Raw genomic sequence first — 20,833 nt, 5'->3', positions numbered from 1 at the left:
TGTTGAGCATTCTTTCATATGTCTATGGACCCTCTGTATGTCCTCTTTAGAGAAGTGTTTGTCAGGTCCTTTGCCCATTTTTTAATTAGGTTGTCTGTCTTCTTGGTGTTGAGTCGTATAAGTTCTTTAAATATTTTGGAGATCAATCCCTTGTCTGAGATATCATTGGCGAATATATTTTCCCATATGGTTGGTTCCCTTTTCATCTTGCTGATGTTTTCTTTAGCTGAGCAGAAACTCTTTAGTTTGATGTAGTCCCATTTGTTTATTCTTTCCTTTATTTCCCTTGCCTTAGGAGATATATCAGTGAAAATGTTGCTATGTGGGATATCTGCAATTTTCCCGCCTATTTTTTCCTCTAGGACTTTTATGGTGTCACAGCTTACATTTAATCTTTGATCCATTTTGACTTTATTCTGGTGTGTGGTGTAAGTTGGTGGTCTAGTTTCATTTTTTTGCATGTCCCTGTCCAGTTCCCCCAACACCATTTGTTGAAGAGGCTCTTTTCACTCCCATTTGATGTTCCTTCCCCCTTTGTCAAATATTAGTTGACCATATAGACCTGGGTTTATTTCTGGGCTCTCTATTCTGTTCCATTGATCTATATGCCTGTTCTTATGCCACTACCAGACTGTTTTGATTACTGATGCCTTGTAGTATAGTTTGATATCAGGTATTGTGGTTCCTCCTACTGTGTTCTTCCTCAAAATTTCTGTTACTATTCAGGCTCTTTTTTGGTTCCATATATTTTTGAAGTATTTGTTCTAGGTCTGTGAAAAATGTCATTGGTATTTTAATAGGGATTGCATTGAATCTATAAATTGCTTTGGGTACGATGAACATTTTAATGATGTTGATTCTTCCCATCCATGAGCATGGTATATGCTTCCATTTATTTGTATCTTCCTTAATTTCTTTCTTCAGTATTATGTAGTTTTCTGAGTACAGGTCTTTTACCTCATTGGTTAAGTTTATTCTTAGGTACTTTATTTTTCTTGTTGCTATGGTAAATGGGATTTTTCTTTTAGTTTCTATCTCTGAGATTTTATTGTTGGTGTATATAAATGCCTTCAACTTCTGAATATTGACTTTCTACCGTGCTATTTTGCCGAATTCACTAATTAGGTCGAGTAGTTTTTTTGTGGAGTCTCTATGGTTTTCTATGTACACTATCATGTCATCTGCAAATGATGACAGTTTTACTTCCTCTTTTCCAATTTGGATGCCTTTTATTTCTCTTTCTTGTCTGATTGCAGTGGCTAGAACTTCCAAGACTATGTTGAATAGGAGCGGAGAGAGTGGACATCCTTGTCTTATTCCTGACCTCAGGGGGAATGCTCTCAGTTTTTGCCCATTGAGTATGATGTTGGCTTCAGGTTTCTCGTATATGGCCTTTATTATGTTGAGGTATGCCCCCTCTATTCCCATTTTGCTGAGAGTTTTCATCATAAATGGGTGTTGTACTTTATCAAATGCTTTTTCTGCATCTATTTATATGATCATGTGGTTTTTGTCTTTCATTTTGTTTATGTGGTGTATTACATTTATTGATTTGCGAGTATTAAACCATCCTTGCATCCCTGGGATGAATCCCACTTGATTGTGGTGTATGATCTTTCTAATGTGTTGCTGGATCTGGTTTGCCAATATTTTGTTGAGGATTTTAGCATCTATGTTCATCAGCGATATTGGCCTATGGTTTTCTTTCTTTGTTGTGTCTTGACCTGGTTTTGGAATTAGGGTAATACTGGCTTCATAGAAAGAGTTTGGGATTTTTCCCTCTTCTTGGATCTTGTGGAATAGTCTGAGGAGGATAGGAGTTAGTTCTTTCCTAAATGTTTTGTAGAATTCACCTGTGAAGCCATTAGGTCCAGGGCTTTTGTGTGCCGGGAGTTTTATGATTACTGCTTCAATTTCACTAGTTGTTATTGGTCTATTCAGGCTTTCTGCTTCTTCTTGATTCAGTTTTGGAAGACTATATATTTCCAGGAATTTGTCCATTTCCTCTAGGTTGTCAAATTTCTTGCCATACAGTTGTTTGTAATAATTTTTTACAATCCTTTGTATTTCTGTCGTATCTGTTGTGATTTCTCCTCTTTCATTTCTGATTTTATTTCTTTGGGTCCTCTCTCTTTTTTTCTTGATGAGCCTGGTTAAAGGCTTGTCAATTTTGTTTATCTTTTCAAAGAACCAGCTCCTACTTATGTTGATCTTTTGAATTGTTAGTTTAATCTCTATGTCATTTAATTCTGCTCTGATCTTGATGATTTTCTTCCTTCTACTCGCTCTGGGCTTTGCTTGTTGTTCTTCCTTTAGTTCTTAGGACTTTTATTAATTATAAAGTAAAAACATTCTATACCATATATTGTTCAATAACCTATGAGTAATTATGGAACATTAGTTAAAGTTTATTTGCTAAATGTTTTTGGCATAACATCTAATGCTCTGAGTGTAGAATTCAACAAGTCATATTTTACTCTCTTAGTTTTCTCATCTATAAAACTAGAAGATATATTTAATGTCCAATACTTAATACTACAGTAAATATTCAGTTAATTAAAATATTAATCCAAACTTACTGGCAATGAACAATATTAAAAAGAATACCTTCCCTTAACTAGCTTGCTTCTTTTACAACTTTTTATAAGAGGAAAAGAAATAATGTTTTTGAAAGCGGTCTCCCTTAACTACGAAAATTAGATCAAAAAAAAGTTTTTGTAATATAACCATTCCTTTGACCATAATGGCTTAGTATGATTTGGTGTAGCCTCTTTTCCATTCATTCCATGTATTTTTTATAGTAGTTACACTTATACATAATAGATAACATGAGTATTTTTCCATATTGTCAGACATTCATTACTATAAATCTTAATGACTGCTAATGTATGAATTGCTTCCCTTGTTTCGCTGAATATAGTTTAGCTATTCGTTCCTTAGTTAATGGACATTTAAATTTTAAAATATCTGATTTATAAGTATTCTCTCTCTCTCTCTTTCTTTCTCTCTCTCTCTCTCTTTCCCTCCCCTCTTTCTTCCCCCCACCCCCAACTTGTGTAGCTCCGAAGTCCTGATGAAGGCTTTGAAGGCAAATCTCTCTATGAGAGCTGGAATAAAAGAAGTCCTTCACCAGAGTTCATTGGCATGCCCAGGTAAACAAACGAACAAGCAAACAGACAAAACTCTCTACTGAATTTAGTATGGGATTGTGTTGAAAATAAAAGGGTATTTTTTAAAATCATTAGTGATAAAAATTTGCTTTTTCAAAATTCTCTAACATCTGAAAAAGGAAAAGTGATGTTGAGCTTTACAAATAAAATGTTACTATGTATGTGGAAGTTAAATCTGTAGGACATCACAAAATGCTTCTTTTTTGAATAGGTAATGTACACACATGGTGAAAAGTAATTCCCCCTTATAGTTCTGTCCTCTAGTCACTATAAATTTTCTTTTTTTTTTCTGAACATCATACAAATATTTCAGCTACTCTAAGAAAAATATAGACACTATTTCAGTTGTGGTTGTGTAAGTCAAAATTAATTTTAGACTGTAATAGAAAACAAAAAGCATTTATTTGAATAAAAAAGACCCATAGCCCAGGAGACACAGATCAGGAAGTAACCTAAATTGTGTCTAGACCACTCTCAACCCCCTTAAAGGGAAGCCACCTTTTAAAATAAAAGTTCCACCCAGTTTCTCAATTAAGTCTCTTTTGTGTAAATGAGGTATCCAGCTATGCAATTCTGATTGGATAGAGTTGATCTCAATCATATGTAAAAGAGAAACTGAGGGTTTCCCTTCAGCGTTTGACACAAAGTAAACAAGACCAGCATGGTGCAGGAAACAAGAGTTCAGTCTGAGGTTCTTCCAGGTGTACAGAATACATGAAGAGCCTCTGTCAGCAAATGGCTGGCAGGCTCTAAGTTACAAAATTCAGGCCCTGGGTGGACCATGGGGAGTCTATCTCACCAGATAAATTTCTTCTTCTCAGAGTTCACAGGAAATGAAGATTTCTTCTCTGAGTCCACAAACAAAGGAAGAGGAATACATGTCTCAGTAGTTTAAGAGTCTAGTTAGCACGATATGAATAATTTAAAATTTTAAGAAAACGATTTACATCTGATTTATTTGAAAAATCTCTGCTTCTTTTAACTGTGTCATATACAGCAAATATAGAAAGTTAATGAAGGAAACTATGTTTATTATAACTACTAGTTATAATATAACAATTGTTATATTGTTATTTATAATGATATATCCTCTCTTCTGGCACTTAGCTCCTAAAGCCCATGTACTTCCTAAGAGAAGAGGGCCCTGTCGGTGTTTCTTGTTATGTTACTTAATGCCCTTTGGAAAGCACTTAGGAAGAGGGGGCTGGTTGCCTAGGGAACAACCACATGATCAGAGCGTTGAAACTTTCAGTCCTGCTTCCCACATTCAGGGACCGAAGAGAAGCTGGAGGTTGAATTAATCACCAATGGCCAATGACTTAATCAATTATGCCTATGTAATGAAGCCTCCATATAATCCTGAAAGGACAGGGTTCAGAGGGCTACAGGTAGTTGAACATGCAGAGATTCAGGGAAGGTGCCTGGAACTTCTGTGTCCTGTCCTAATACCTTGCCTTATGCATCTCTTCCCTCTGGCTATTTCTGAGTTTCATATATATATCCTTCTATGATTACCTAGGGATCTAGTCTGTGAAATATTTCTCTGAGTTCTGTCAACCACTCTGGCAAACAAATTGAGCTCAGGGAGGGGGTTATGGGCATCTCCAATCTGTAGCTGGTAGGTGGGAAGCACAGGTAACAACTTGGGTTTACAACTGGATTCTGAAGTGGGAGAAGTTGTGAGAATGAGGCCTTAACCTATGGAATCCAATGCTGTCTCCAGGTATTGAGTTGAATTGTAGGACACCTAATTGGTTTCCTAAATAATTGCTTGTTGTTGGTGTGGGGATAATCCCCCTCCACTCATTGTAATTTGGTTTAGGAACTCAAAAAAAAACAATGGTCACCATACCCAAAATATTCTTATAGTAGATATTTTGTGATCAGAACTGATATTTTTCTCGATTTTTTTCTGCTTGTCTAAGGTGATACATCTAAAATTTCTATTTATAATAGTAAGAATGGAGTTTAATTTATCTTTAATCTGTACTGGATGAAGAAATTACTCAAATAATCCTCAATTTTATTCCTAAAAGGATTAGCAAGTTGGGATCTGGTAATGATTTTGAGGTGTTCTTCCAAAGACTCGGGATTGCTTCAGGTAGAGCACGGTATACTAAAAATTGGGTAAGTCCATCCATAAGTACGCCAAGATTTTATATGAATATATTTTAGCTAAACAAATGATTCTGAATCAAGAAAAGTGACTGAAGGACTAGAGGAATAGAGGAATTTGAAGCAGACAGGAGAAGTCTCAATGGTGGAGATGTTGCTACGCTGGGGACAGTTCCTGCATCTGATATCCTTAGCCTTGTAACTTGAACTTCCGCTTACTCCCTTAAATATATTTTCTGTGTCATTTAGTGGTATTGCATTTACCCAGTTATTTAAACTAGAAATGCAGGAATATTCTTTGACTCTTCTCTACCCATTGTCATTCAAAATTAGTCTCTTATCAAGACCTGCAAACACTGAAATTTATCTGATTATATCTCCAATCATTAAACATGAAAGTTATAATAACAAATGGTATAATAAACAATTAACATATACAAGTCATTTTTTATTGTTTCTGATGATAATGACAATTTTATAGTTTTTACTTCTATCCAAGTAACAGAGGTATATAGTTCACAAAATGTCACATGGTACTAGAATTTATAATGAAGAAAAGCAGACCCTTATCCCACTTCCATGTTCTTTCTACCTTTGATTCTGTTCAGCAAATTAAAATTCTTTCAACTAATCGGTTTTATGTATTTGTTTACTTCTTACTAGAGAAGATAGGCATTCAGTTTTCTTATATTGCTTTGTCTCTCAACCCCCAAATGCTTAACCCTCATCACATTTTCTCAGTACATAGTTGTACTTCATTTGGTGATTGGAACACTTTTTTTTTTTTTTTTTTTGGTCCATGTATCTGTAACTAATTTACCATCAACTCGTCATCTATTCAAACACATCAGGTGTTGTGGCAGATTTCATTGTCCCCATGGGGACTCTTCTCTGGCTTCTCTGGGTTCTCTGGTTGTTCTCCCTGCCTGTGGTACAGCTCTGGCCTGTGAAGTATTTCTTCACTGAGAAACCTAAGAATACCTTCATTTCTCTCCTGTACTGAATCTTCTGTTTTCTGGATTTTGTGTCTTCCTGTTGCCTATAAACTCTCTACTTTTTTTGGAGCACATCCTTCAGGAACTTCTTAAAAATGGTGTATGAAAGCTAAAGACCTTGCATGTCTGAGAATGTTATTTATTCCACACACAAATCTTAGTTTGGTGGGGCACAAACTTTTGGTTGAAAATCCTGTACCCTCAGAATTTTGATCACATGGATTTATTGTTTTTCACTCTTCAGGGATTGCTGCTAATATTTTGGAACTATTTGATTCCAGTTTCTTTGTCTCTGATATTTTAAAAAAGATTTTAGTATCTTCCTTTTAGGACTCAGTTGTCCTTGGTGTGCACGTGTGCCTTGCTTGTGCCATTTTTTCATACGCCAGGCTGTGTACATAATTGGCCCTTTGGTCTGGAAAACTATATCTTGTAGTTAGAAAAAATGTCTTTTCTTGTATTATATCTTCCTTTTTTTCTTATTTTTAAACTATTATTAGTTTAGCATTTGAGGATCTTTTTTGATGTATTTATCTTTTCTCTTTTGTTTCTATCTGTGTCTTTTTCTGCTTTCTGGAATATTTTTCTCAGTTCTGTCATTCATTTTTATTGAAATTTAAAAAATTTTTCCCCCTTTGCCCCCTTCCACCCAGCACTCCCCACTCGTCAGGCAATCCCCCCCACCATTGTTCATGTCCAGGGTCATGCATATAAGTTCTTTCACTACTCCATTTCCTACACTGTACTTTACATCCCCAAGGCTATTCTGTAACTACCTGTTTGTACTTCTTAATCCCCTCACCTCTTCACCCATTCTCCCATATCTCCTCCCATCTGGCAACTATCAAAACCCTCTCCATATCTATGATTCTACCTCTGTTCTTCTTGTTTGCTTAGTTTGTTTTTTAGAGTCAATTGTTGATAAATACGTATTTATTGCCATTTTATTGTTCATAGTTTTGATCTTTTTTCCTTAAATAAGTCCCTTTAACATTTCATATAATAATGGTTTAGTGGCAATGAACTCCTTTAGTTTCCTCTTGTCTGGGAAGCTCTTTATCTGCCCTTCAATTCAAATGATATCTTTGTTGGGCAGAGCAATCTTAGCTATAGGATCCCCTCTATATTTCCTTCAGTATCTCCTTACTCTGAGTTGATTTTATTTTAGTTTGTGTGCTTGGTCTTTATCCTTCAAGTTAACTTTACATGTTTGGTCATGTTTAGCAATCTGTGTTGTTTAGGAGTGAGACCATAAAAAGCTGAATGAAGCCCTATGTGCAAGGGTGGCAGTTGCAAGTGGGAGTGACCAAGAATGCCTGTTCCAGTTGCTTCACTGGGAAGAAACCACTACTGAGAATTTTATAAGTCTTTTCTCTTATGCTAATTGTTCTTTCCAGAAAAGAAATCTTTAATCTCCTATCCTTGGGGTAGGAAATTAGGCAAGGTTAGGGTAGTAATGAGGGTAGATTTTAATATTATCTACATTTTACCTTCCATAAAACTGTAGCAAAGGAAGATGAATAACCTTTGGGTTACTAACTACTTAAATTTATTTGGTAGTAAGTCCGGCCCTGGCTGGTTTGGCTCAGTGGATTGAGCGTCGGCCTGCGAGCTAAGTGTCGCTGGTTCGATCTTCCAGTCAGGGTACATCAGAGAAGGAAAACTCTGACTCCAAAAAACCTCCGCTGCCTTGCGGCATACCTCTTTAGGGGAAAGGCTAAGGGAGTAAACCCCGACAGAAAATCCGGAGCCGGAGTCCCTAAGGCGGTTTGACGTTGTAGTCAACACCGGCAACTCCTGCGGCGCACCTGAACCCAAGCTGTATCGACTCCGTCTTTCCCTTGGACCCTTCAGCTGCGAAGAGAGGGGGGTCTGCTGCATGGGCAACAGCAGACCCTCCATATTACCCTGCCCAGGCTCTGTAGCTTCAGTTTCACTGGAGAGGGCACTCCAGCGTCATCGCAAGATGTCGATTCAACACGGGAGGAGACAGATACCGTGTCACTCCCAAGTCGGACTGCACAGCCATTCTCGGCGGTGCAGATAGACTCTTAAGAAGCTACACCATCGTCTCTCGAGACGGACGGCTGCCAACGAGTAAGTCCTAAACTTGGATTCAAACTCTGACAGGCTGATTCCAATCATAGTTTTTTTAGCATACATATATAAAGTGTTCTTTTATAGCAATAAAAAAATAAGCAGCTAAAACATGGGGAAAAGCATGAATCAGCAAGTCACAATTTGAAAAAAGTCTTTGCCTCTTGCCTTTTGTGTGTGTTCTTGGTTTCTTAAATGGTCCTAACATTCCTTCTCTCTCCTTAGTGAGATTTCAGGTCCACTTCTGAAACTCTTTCCCCTCAGACTCTAGCTCTTCAGCACACTGCTTGTTATGGAATCATTCATTCATGGAATTTCAGTCATTAAATAATTTGCAACATTACCCTTTATAATATTACATAATGCTTATTTTCCTCTACCCAGTCTGTCTTCTTACATTTTTACTCAAATGCAACATATTCTTTCTTTGTTTCAGAAACATTTCCACATGTCCTGTGCTCTTAAAGGCAAGACTGTTAGGTCTTTCCAAGATACTTTTTACAGTATCATTGATGTTACATACATGAATTTTTTAGTTAGTAAAAACTTGGAGGAGATTTTAATATTATATTAACCCTTTAGTAAGTGGCTTATTGAGATACTTAAATACTCTCCTTTATTCATTACTGACCAAAATAGTCTCACCAATATTAATAGTAAATATGGAACTATGAACAGTATTCCCTCACTTATCACTGGTATTACGTTCTAGACACCCCCCTCCCCATGATAGGTGAAAATCCGTGAAGTAGGAACCTTACATTTATTTTAATAGTTATATATATTTTAAGGCTTTATAAAGCCTTCCCATACACTTATAAACCATTCCCAGTCCCTTATTAACCTTTCCCACTCCCTTATTAACCTTTTCCACACTTTTATAAACACTACTTATGTTCTTAAACATATTCTACACTCTTAAACCTACATAACTTTAACATACATATACAGTACCACAAAATCCTGTGATATAGTGAAAAATCCACAATAAATAATTAAATATAATATTTTTAAAATACTGCTATACAGTGAGGCTGTGATAAGTGAACCACAATATAGAGAGGGACTACTGTATTTTATTATAAGCTATCTTACAAGAGATACATTTTGTTCTTTGCTTTTTTTGTAGGAAATAAACAAATTCAGCAGCTACCCACTGTATCACAGTGTTTATGAAACATATGAATTGGTGGAAAAGTTTTATGATCCAGCTTTTAAATATCACCATGCTGTGGCCCAGGTTCGAGGAGGGATGGTATTTGAACTAGCCAATTCCATAGTGCTCCCTTTTGACTGTCGAGATTATGCTGTAGTTTTAAGAAAGTATGCTGACAATATCTACAATATTTCAATGAAACATCCACAAGAAATGAAAACATACAGTGTGTCATTTGGTATGCTACACTTTCTCTTTCAGAATTTATTCTCTGTAGGTCCTACTTAGGTCCATTTATTATTTATTGCTGTCCCATGTGATTAATATTTTGTTTATATCTACAAATGTATTTTTCATTTCATTCGTGCTTATCTTGTAATATACAAAATATAAATACCTTGTAAAATATAAAGAAGAACAGCTTCCTATATCATTCCCTTTGCTTAAGCAATGGAACAATGTCATTTAGATCCTGATTTTTCTTTCAGATTCACTATTTTCTGCAGTGAAGAACTTTACAGAAATTGCTTCTAAGTTCACTGAGAGACTCCAAGACTTGGACAAAGACAAGTATGTTCTACATATAGAAGTTGGGTGTATAATATATATAAGTAAAAAGAGATGCAAACTGACATCTTTATTGAACTATCTTGGCAAGGTTTTTGCTCCTTCTGTCCCTGCACTCTAACACATACAGGACTACCATATCTCGTAAAGACCCATTTCTGACATTCTGAGTGGGAACCGCGCTGCTGAGAAAGGCTGGTGCCTCCTTTCGTACCAATTCCTTAGTACAAAATCTTCACCTTAACACTGAAGGTCCACCACTGCATGACTGAAGCGTCCTCTAGCTTGACCTCCTTTTCTTTCAGTGTCTGCCCATCATACTTCAACCAAACTCTCCTATTCCCAGAACATGCCTCTTCCTCCCTCTTCTTAATGTCATTACCTCCACAAAGAATTCTTTTTTCTACTTCCACCTGGCAAAATTCTATTTAGCAGGAATAACAAATATTATTATAAAGCCATTATTTTAAGATTAATTCTCTATAAAGTCACAAAAACAAAACATAATTTGAACAAATTTTTAAGATGGGAGATAATTAATATGAGAATATTAAGGAATTTTTTTAAGTAAAATTTTGAGGGTGAACAACTACTTTATATTGAATATATTATGATAATACAAATATCAAATCCTTGGGGACTGATTCAAGAATACATAAAAAGATAAGAGCAGACAGTCCAAAAATAAGTTAGTGATATATAAGGATGTGTTTGTAATGAAGAATATATAAAATCAATGGGGAAAGAAAGGTGTATTAAAAGATATTGTTGTATAAACTTTTTTAGCAACTAATAAAACAGTGAATTCAGAGCCTCACTTCACATTGTACACAAAACATAAGCAACAGATGTGGAAGAATTCTTCACTAAAAATTGAAATTTCTTGGAAGTGAAATTCTAAGTTTAGAAGGAACAGGAAAATGACAATGCAATCAGATTTGAGAATATTGCAGTGGTTAATAATATGGAAATTAATTATCAATAACAAAGATGAAAGAGTGGGAAACCTCTTCCCTGGTCCCTGAGAGATGGGGCAGCCTGTCTCCTAATTAATGCCCAGAGGCCTGGTAGGGACGGGCTCAGAGGTCTCGGCATCCTCATGAAGACTTCTATTCCTCCCACAGACTAAAGCCTGGGAAGCCTCTTTCCCGCCAAATTTGGAAAGGGGGCAATATACACATTATAAAAAAATGTTTTTGAAAGTTAGTAAGAAAATCCAGAAGAACAAAATTGGACAATGGACAAAATAAACAAATCTAAAAGAGGATACTACCTGCACAGAAACAAATATAAGAAATATTCAAATTCATTTATAATTCAAAAATACAAATGAAAATTTTGTTATATCATTTGCATATCGAATTAGTAACTAACATTTGGCTGTACCCATTGCTACAGGCTGTTCACTGAAACATTGGGACTTGTTTTAACCTTCTGAAAAATAAAAATACACAATGTTAAAGTTTTAAGAGCCATCACATAGTTTTTACACTTTGCTGTAATATTTCTGTTTCTTGAATCTTTTTATTAAGAGTCTCAAGTTTGTAAGGGGAATAAAAAACTTCTAGAGAAAAATATGATTTATAATACTCAATAATTAAAAATAATCTTAATACCTGAGAAAAGAAATTACTAAAAAAAAATTAGGTGCCCACCAATTTAAATATTTTGTAAGCATTAAAACTGATGATTATAAAGGAACTACAATAAGATCTTTATAATAAAATGTGAAGTAAACAAAAAGACATAAAATTGTAAATATAGTTGATTACATTTCTTTGAACACAGAGAAAAAGTAAACTGATATGTATAATAATTGTGTTATGCTGTGATGAATATGGAGTTTTTTATGCTTTATAATCCTTTCCAAGTTTCTTATGTGCAAAAATGTCAACAATGAGAAATAAACTTTAAAGGGATCCCAAACAGCTGATTTTCTAGTCTTAAAATAATGATATTTTCTCCCTCTGGCAAACTACCTGCAGCTCAGATTATGACTTTCAATTTCCTTGAGTATTTCTGTATTTGTTTTATTTGCTCTAAATGCTACTTAAGGTACAGTTTGTGACTCTGAGTTATTGTTTACAAATTCTGAACCTAGAGCAGTGCAATGCAGGACAATAGTAAATGCAGCTAAAGTAAACTAAACTGGATGCTGAATTTCTGAATTAAAACTGAAATCTGAGGAGCAGACAGTTCTTTAATCAATTCCTTGACCTATGAAAAGATATAGTGTTGACTCCTTGATACTTTCATGTTCACATCGTATTCAATCTGAACACCTCTAGTTAGTTCTCCACTCTCCCTACGGAGGCCAGCATGTTTCCGGAGTGAAAAGGTCCTATTTATGTAACTCTGGTGCTCTGAGCATGACCTTCCAGGGTTACTTCAAATTGAATCTCTCTGTATAAGGAATGTCCAATGGTTTTCAGTGGTAGCCACAAGATCAGAAAGAGCAGGGGGCAGGAATGTGTGTGTCTGTATTGAAATTACTTCCATGAGCAGATTAAAAAGATACCTACGATGAAGAAAGTCTTGCCTATGTTTAAGTACCCGGGTTTATCAATTAATTTTTTTTTAAATAATAATTTATTTGTTTGTTTGTTTATTTATTTGTAGAGAGAGGGGAAAGGAGAAAGAGAGGGAGAGAAACATCACTGTGTGGTTGCCTCTCACTCGCGCCCCCAACTGGGGACCTGATATGCAACCTAGTAATGTGCCCTGACTGGGAATCGAACCAATGACACTTGGCTCACAGGCCAACACTCAATCCACTGAACGACAGCAGCCAGGGCTCAATTAATTATTATTTCAATATAAATAAAAGTTACTATCATTTTTTTCATTGGCACACATAACTATTTCTATGGTTTTATAAGCCTCAGCAGAACAGTATTTTATAGAATTTTATAAATGTAACTATATTATTTTTCTTAATTTGAAAGTATAGGAATTTAAAATATACTAGTATTGTTTAGTTTTGTTCTAAATTTTTTGTTTTCTAAGTAGTGCACATATTTTCATAAGGTTATAACTCTATTTATTTCCTTTTTAGCCTAATATTATTGAGAATTATGAATGATCAACTGATGTTTCTGGAACGAGCATTTATTGATCCTTTAGGGTTACCAGACAGGCCCTTCTATAGGTAAGGGGAAAAAAATGACTCATTATAATAGCATTTCTGTTTTTCTCACTGTAGAAAAAAAATCATAACTAATTTCTTGCAAGAAATAGAAAATGTTAAAATACATGTTGTATATGAAATATTATCTTTTTCTTGATAGAATGTAATATGATTGCTATGTATCTTTCTTTTTGGTATTTTCTTTCTGATTCTAAAAGAATATATGTTCATCGTAAGAAATTTAGAAGATTCGGAAAGTCACAAGGAGAAAATAAAGATCTTCCCAATCCCATCGGTCATGTATAAAATAATGTTCATATTTTAATGTGTATAATTTTAGCTCTTCTCTCATTCTATGTTTCTGTATATACATAAGACATAATGAATATATGCAGGGGTGGGAAAAAATAGGTTTACAGTGTTAATAAAAATAAAAAATACAATAATTAATAAACAATAATATAATAAGCTGTGTTTCGCATACACACAACTGCAAACCTAAGTTTTCCCACCCCTATATTTATATGTAAATATATACAATAAATAATATAATAATTTACTCACTCTCCTAATGCTGACATTAGATATTTTTTCTCTTTTTGACAGATGTAATTATTTCTGTTCCCAGATTGATCTTACTAAGTATTGCAGAATGAATTAATCATTGACCATCAGGGGTCAATGTATAGGGATTCTCAAAGAATTGGAATTGGGAGTAAGGGCATTATTCAGACAGGGTGACTGGTTTGCCAATGGTGGCATGATTATGCCTCTTTTCTTCTTTACTTCTTACTTTGGAACTTGTTCTTCCCTGCCAGGGCTGTAACAGAAACTAACGTAACACTCTCAATAAAACACCTCCTTCTGCTTAAGTCATATTAACGTTAGAATTGTTTCTAATGATTCTTCATGGTTTAAGCTAGGCATTCTAACATGTTTGCATGTTTTAAAGAGGAGGGAAAACAAAATAATCTATTGGCTGGTCACAGATAGGACATTAATAAGCAATTTTGCCACATTTCAAAGTATAAAGTGGTGCTACCGCGAAAAGTCAGCACATATTTGCACTGTTCCTTGAGACTAATCACTTAATCACTTAATCTCTCAGGCCTCAATTTCCTCTTCTTTGAAGTACTAATATTAACCAGTTTTTTAAAGTTTATTTTTAAGGATTATAAAAATTATAGGTAAAATCTGTCGAGCATGGTTCACAGCAGATGACAAGCTGTTTTTGCTATCATTGTTATTTTCGTTGCTCAAAACCACTTTAAGTCATCTGTTTAAAGTCAAAACATAACTAATTAATACATATTCCATAGGCTAGTCTTTTTGAGGTGATTGAATGTTGGGGATCTCCAACCCGCAGAGATTCCCTGGCGTGGATGAAATGAAGACTTCCCAGGCTGCTTTGCTAGGGGAGAGAAGGCTGGCAAATGTCAGAGAGACAAATGTCTCAATTGCCTTCCTCCAAAGTCTTTTATTGAGTGCAGTAAGCTTAAAAGGGCATATAGCATGCATGTAAAGCTCATCAATCAATGTTAAACAGTGCTGATTACAGAAAACAGTATTGTTCAGGGATAACAATTGAAGGAACATTGAGATCTCCCTCAGGTCAGGGTGTGTTGGACACAAAGACTTCAGATGGCCATAAAATAGGGAGGGTGAGTTCATTCTGAGTTAAAGTTAAAACCTCTCCTGCTGGTACAATAAAGCAATCAAGCGAGGTGAAAGAACAAGGCAAGCTTCAAAGGACATAAAGCATTTTCTCATGACCCGATTCCCACCAGGGCCCACTGGCTATAGCATTGAGGCACTCAGCTTTCCCAGTTTTCTGGTCAGGTCTTACAGGCTTCATTTCCTTTGCCTGGCTTGCGTGGGGCTTCAAGTCTCAATACTTTCCCAGGGGGACCCCGACAACTGAACTTGGAAGTTGAATTGAGAAGTGACTCATTGAAATCATAAATTTTTAATTATGTGAGGGACTTGTACTGTGCTCCTGTTTTTCACTTGTATGTCTTGTTGGACACTAATAGACAGCAAACTACTATTTTTTATCAACAGGCATGTCATCTATGCGCCAAGCAACCACAACAAGTATGCAGGGGAGTCATTCCCAGGAATTTTTGATGCCTTGTTTGATATTGAAAGCAAAGTGGATCCTTCCAAGGCCTGGGGAGAAGTGAAGAGACAGATTTCTATTGCAGCCTTCACGGTGCAGGCTGCAGCAGGGACTCTGAGAGAAGTAGCCTAAGACTACTTCTACAGAAAAGCCATAATGAATGGGTACATCCTATCATTCAGAAAGAACCACCCTGGATGTATTGACAAGCTAAAAATTAAAGTTGTGTGCATCTTAATTTTTTTTTGCCTTCTCCTTATGGATCAAAAAGGAGGTAGATGATTTTTATCCTATAATTACAGAAGGTTATTCTGAAGCTGAACTGTGTGTTAAAATTAAGGAAAAAAGCCTAATATGTTAAAACTCTTATGTGGTGTTATCAGGGAATCAAGTCTAATTCAGCACTTCCAAACCTACTCCTATCATTGCAAAGGCCATGCTAGTTTGTATAAGAGCCCAAGGGACAATGCACAAACTTGCTCCCAACCAGAGGCCCAAGGCCTGCCTAGCTTTGGAGGCTGAGAGGATACTGTCTTATCAGACTAGTTAGACAATATGTATAGTGAAAAATAATAAATAAAATAGCATTTGTAAACCTCCCCAACCCCAATAACCAAATGAAGAAAAGGAACTTTACCATTATTCTTGGTTCTCCCCACGAACTGTTGATCAGCGTGCCTTCCTCCTCTGCCAGAGGTACTCACATTCTTGAATTTTATGTTGCTCTTTCTTATTATTTAGAATTTTACTACACATGGCTAGATCCCCTATGTGTTTTTTGGCTTTGTGTATTTTTGACATTTTTATAAATAAAATTATACCATGTATATTATTTTAGGACTTGATTTTTTCACTAACTTTGAAGGTAGCTCCATGCATTATTGTGACTGTAGTTCACAAGATTTCACTGACATAGAGCATTCACTTGCATGAATGTGACATTTATGATTCAAGGTCCAGCCAAGGCAGAGAAACCACACAGAAACATAAATAGGGAGACTTAATATAAAGAATATTGATTATAACAACCTTGAAGCAGTCAGGTACTGTCTAGGAAAAGGTACAGAAAATGCTAAAGAAGAGAATAACAGAAACAAGAAGCAGTCACTGTCCCTAGGTCTGAGATGAAGCAGCCAATGAAGAGTCTTCCCCACCCCATGGGCCTCACTGAATATCAGCAAAGCAGTTGTGCCACTGAACTATCAGAACTTGCTGAAATTTATACCCCAAAATGCCCCCAAACCTTGCAATTTAGACCCTTGTGGGAAGCTCTTTATAAGGAAGTGTCTTGCCAGAGGCACTCACCCTACTACAAAACCAGCCAAAGTCAGCGTTGGAAGAAGCTCCTGCTGCTGGTATTGCTGGCCACCTTGAACCGCAAGAATCAGGTAGGTGCTGTAGCAGGAACACGTACTACAGGATGGGGGCACTGGTGAAGCCCTGTCCACTGCAGAGGCCAGGGGCTGGAGGAGGCATTTGCAAGCCAGAGGCTGCCAAGGGAGCACAGGGGAACCAGGAGGGAAAACCCCTCCTTTCAATGTCTCTCCAATGCCTTCTACGCAAAGTTTGACATCATGCCTCTTGGCAGGGAAACATATTTAAAGGGTCCAGATCCATGTACAAAGGGGAGGCAATGAGGAGCAAATTTGGAAGTTATAAGTTGGTTAACTGGCACATAACAGAATGTAATTGTTCATTTTTCTGCTGGTGGGCATTTGGAATGTTTCCTGTATTTTTCTCCTGTGAACACGTTTGCCAATACATTTATAATAACAAAAGATCAAATAGAAATCATATAAGAAGAAAAATAACTGATTATATGTATTGAGGTTACTTTTCTATCTTGGAAAGCACTGCGTGTCGTCATCTTATTCAGTAGGCTACTCAGCAGTTCCCAACTTTTTTGACACCAGGGACCAGCTTGGTTGAAAACAGTTTTTCCATGGACAGTGGGGGTTAGAGGGCAGGGAGAGTGGCTTTATAGCCTGCCACCAGATGCAGCTTAATTGTCACTTGCCACTTACAAATAAGGTTTTGATATGTCTTCAAGCAATTGATTTATTATGGTCTCTGTGCAGTCAAACCTCTCTGCTAATGATAATCGGTATCTGCAGCCTGGAAGAGCTGAGATCGCTCAGCCCCTTGCCTGGCTGTTTCTGGGAGGCCCCTCCCCCAGTCTGGCTTTGGGAGTAGAAGTGACAGGAGGGGTCCCTGGAGATTAGAGAGTTGTGTGCTCCCAGGAGCAGTAGAAGGAGTCCCTGTCTGTCTGGAAGGAGGGACTGAAGGGTCACCTGTGGATCCATAGCGCCCATGACCTCCCGCATCCTTCCTTCTTCTCAGGTCCCCTCTCCAGAGAGCAGCACAGACCCCAATGTGGAGACAACAGCCACTAGAGCATTTTAGCACAAAACCATCTTTATTTGTAATCGACATGCAATGCCCCATGGTGCTGCTCCTACCCCAGGCCCACCCCACGCTCATGGTCCCTCCATGTCCCCTCCATGTCAGTAGAACAGCCAGGAGCAGCCCTCTGGGGGCAGCCAGGTCACATCTAGGCTGGGCCCCCCGGGGGTCTGGCAGCGGGAGCCACGCACCGCTGCTCTGCACTGGCTGCAGTGCCGCTTCCTCCCACTCCCTGTGGCAGATTGGTCACAGTTTCTCTTTTGAGGCTGGGACTGCACAGCTCCCCAGGGCCCCCGACCACCAGGGCAGGCAAGGCCCGAGGCAGGGACAGGACTCAGAGAGAGTGCAGAGGGCAGCAGGCTGTTAGGGGAGGCCCAGAGGAAGGGCAGGCGGGGGAGGTCCTCCTCATGCTCACTGGACCTGCCCGCTGGCCTGAAAACCTCCCCAGAAGGACAGATCTCTCTGGGAATGGAGGCATCCCTGGGCCCCCGTCCAGAGGAAGTGCGCCTGTGACCTTGGGGAGCAAAGAGGGGGCACTGAGCCCGCGGTGGTGGGTACTCCTGACATCCCGGAGAGACAGCAAAGGCTTTGGGCTGGGACAGGTGGGTGTCTGCTTGACTGCACCCTTGGTAGCCCTTGAAGTCAGTCTCTGGTGGGCAGGCTTTGTCATTGACCCCCAGCTGGGGGCCATGGTCATGCCTCTGGGTGTCTTGGCCAGCCACAGACCCAGAAGGACTTGAGTCCAGTTGGGGTGCACCGTGACTCAGGGGTGCCTGCACACCCTCCTCCTCCTTCAAGGCCAGGAATTGTTTCTCCACCAGCTGGGAGGAAGAGGGGGACAGTGATTGGTTCTGCACACGTGTGTGAGAGAAGGAGATGCATGGGTGATGGAACAATGGCATTGGGGGAAGAGGGCAAATTCAAAACAGACATGTGGCTCTCTGTCGTCCTCCTGTGACATATTCCCAGATTTGTGTTCTTTCCTCCCCATCCTCTCCTCCTCTCCTTGTACTTTTCTCCTCCTCTCCTACACTGTCCCCACCCCAGAGAAGTCCCTCAGCATGCCATGCCTACAGACAGGGGTGGGCTGGACAGTCATATGCGCCCTGTTCTGGCTTGCTCCTTGCTATGGTTTACCTGGGTGCTCCCTCCCTTGGCTCACCTGGGATCCCACATCCCAAATCTACCTAGAGTCCCTCCCTCCCTCCTAACCTAGGGAACCTGTCTCCTCTAACTCACCTGTGGTCTGTACCTCACATCTTCCTAAGTTCCCTCCAACCCCTGGCTCACCTGGACAGCAGTGAGTCCTTTCTCCTGCTCCAACAAGTCCTCAGTGAGGGCCAAGAAATCCAACTGTGCTTCTGGGGAAAGCACATGCGCCAGAAATCGGGGGTGGATCACCTCCTCCATCTGGGACAGAAGGAAGAGGCTGTGAGCACCCTGGCAGAGAGTAACCCATGAGTCAGTAGGACCAGGAGGAAAACTGGAAGAGCAAAGACCCACCCCATCCTGTTATACAGGGTGAGTGTTTTACAACTCATGGTTGTCAGCTACAGGAACATATACACATACAAACACAAGGGCATACCCACATGTACACACAGACAGCACACACCACACACAAAACATTCACACAGAGACACACACACCCACACACACACCCAGCTCAGGAACCAAGGACAGAGCTTAATCAATTCTCTTTGGACAGAACTCAGGTCTGGGTCCTGGAGTGCCACCCTCTAGAATCTCATAGACCCCAGAACTCTGAGCCAGTCCACCTTGATGACAAAGTCTTCCTGGGAACACAGCATGTCAATGTAGCTCAGAGACCCGGGTCCAGGTGGGTCTGATCCTCTTCATGCTGTGACTCCTGTCTGTCCTCTTCCTGTTCTCCACCTGATGCCCCCGTGGCTGAAAGGTCCAGCCGCACCAGCTTGTCCATGATGTCCACGTACTCTGTCAGGGCCCCAGGGGTCATATCCTTGGGTTCCTTGGTCTCTGGGGGCCGCTGGAGTCTGCGGGTGCCCTGAGCCTTGGGTACAGCCTTCCTGGGAATGCAAGCTGGGACAGAGAGGGAAGAGGAGGGAGTGTGAGGGGCTCCAGTTCCACCTCCTGAGCATGCGATGGTGAGGGCAGTGTTGGGGGGACATTAACAAGGGTGCAGCCTGGTCAGGGCCTCTGAGGCCATGTGACCATAGGAGGGGAGAGGGAAGCATCTGAAAGAGTCAACTGTGAGGACGTGCAGAACCGCCAGTTCTCCAAACCACCCCCACCCCTCCCAACCAGCTTCTTAGCAGACTTTATGTTGGGTCCTTTGACAGGGAGGTGGGAGCAGGGTTGAAAATGTTGACCAAGTTTCCCTAATTACTCAGGACAGGTGTCCTTGGATGTCTGCTAATGATATGGAAGATCGTCTTCCTGTTTCTGTGCCCCTTTTTAAAAAGAATCTGCCTTTACAGACATCCCAGTGGAAAAGCAACCACACTCCACATCTGTTTCTGTCTACGAAGCAGTGATTGGAGTATGAGCAAACCCTTCATCTCAAAGGAAAAAGCAGGGCAGGGGGCACGCCCTGAGACAGATACAGGATGAGAGGAAGCAGGTCTGAAGAACTGAGTTTCCATGGAGGGGGAACAATTCAGGACAAGTTAGGGGACCAAACCCTATCCTGGTGGAAGTTACCGGGCTGCCCTGCCCCTGTGGAATCCAAGACAACAAGCAGCTCTCTGGACTCGGGAGCAGTGAGCTCTGGACTAAAGGAGCGAAGCCCTGGGCTGCAGCAGTTGGAGTACCTCCCCGCCTAGCTCTCGGGGATGACACTTCACTGTAGACCCGGCCACAGTCAGCCCCACTGGGCAACTTATGGCTCAGACCACGTCTCCACTGCCCCCATCAGGACTAGTATAGTCAGTTTGTATCCCTTAGAAAGATATTGTGGGGTGAGCACTGGGTGCCTAAAGAACAGGAGACAGGACAAGGCTGTCCCGTAACCCTCCCCCACATGCCACCCCCAAGACATAGCCCACTGCTCCCCACCCACACACGTTGAAGTGCTTGTCTCCCCTCTAGAAAGAATCAGAGTGC

At 39.4% G+C, this 20,833-nt stretch overlaps 1 protein-coding gene across 1 annotated transcript in view; it reads left to right on the top strand.

Moving 5' to 3' along the window:
- FOLH1 (folate hydrolase 1) overlaps window positions 1-16,178 on the top strand; it is a 65,301-nt gene extending 49,123 nt beyond the window's left edge. The window contains exons 14-19 of the mRNA XM_090267799.1: window positions 3,061-3,152; window positions 5,207-5,297; window positions 9,507-9,771; window positions 10,022-10,103; window positions 13,156-13,248; window positions 15,289-16,178. Of these exons, the coding sequence (XP_090123925.1) occupies window positions 3,061-3,152; window positions 5,207-5,297; window positions 9,507-9,771; window positions 10,022-10,103; window positions 13,156-13,248; window positions 15,289-15,478 (813 nt within the window). The 3' untranslated portion in view covers window positions 15,479-16,178. The remainder of the gene's footprint in view (window positions 1-3,060; window positions 3,153-5,206; window positions 5,298-9,506; window positions 9,772-10,021; window positions 10,104-13,155; window positions 13,249-15,288) is intronic.
- Window positions 16,179-20,833: the final 4,655 nt, after the last annotated feature.

The sequence above is a fragment of the Furipterus horrens genome, unplaced genomic scaffold, assembly GCF_987537825.1.
Source record: "Furipterus horrens unplaced genomic scaffold, mFurHor1.1.pri manual_scaffold_2, whole genome shotgun sequence".
Lineage (NCBI taxonomy): Eukaryota > Metazoa > Chordata > Mammalia > Chiroptera > Furipteridae > Furipterus > Furipterus horrens.
Note: the sequence above shows the minus strand (reverse complement) of the source record. Positions and strands in the feature narration are given on the sequence as shown.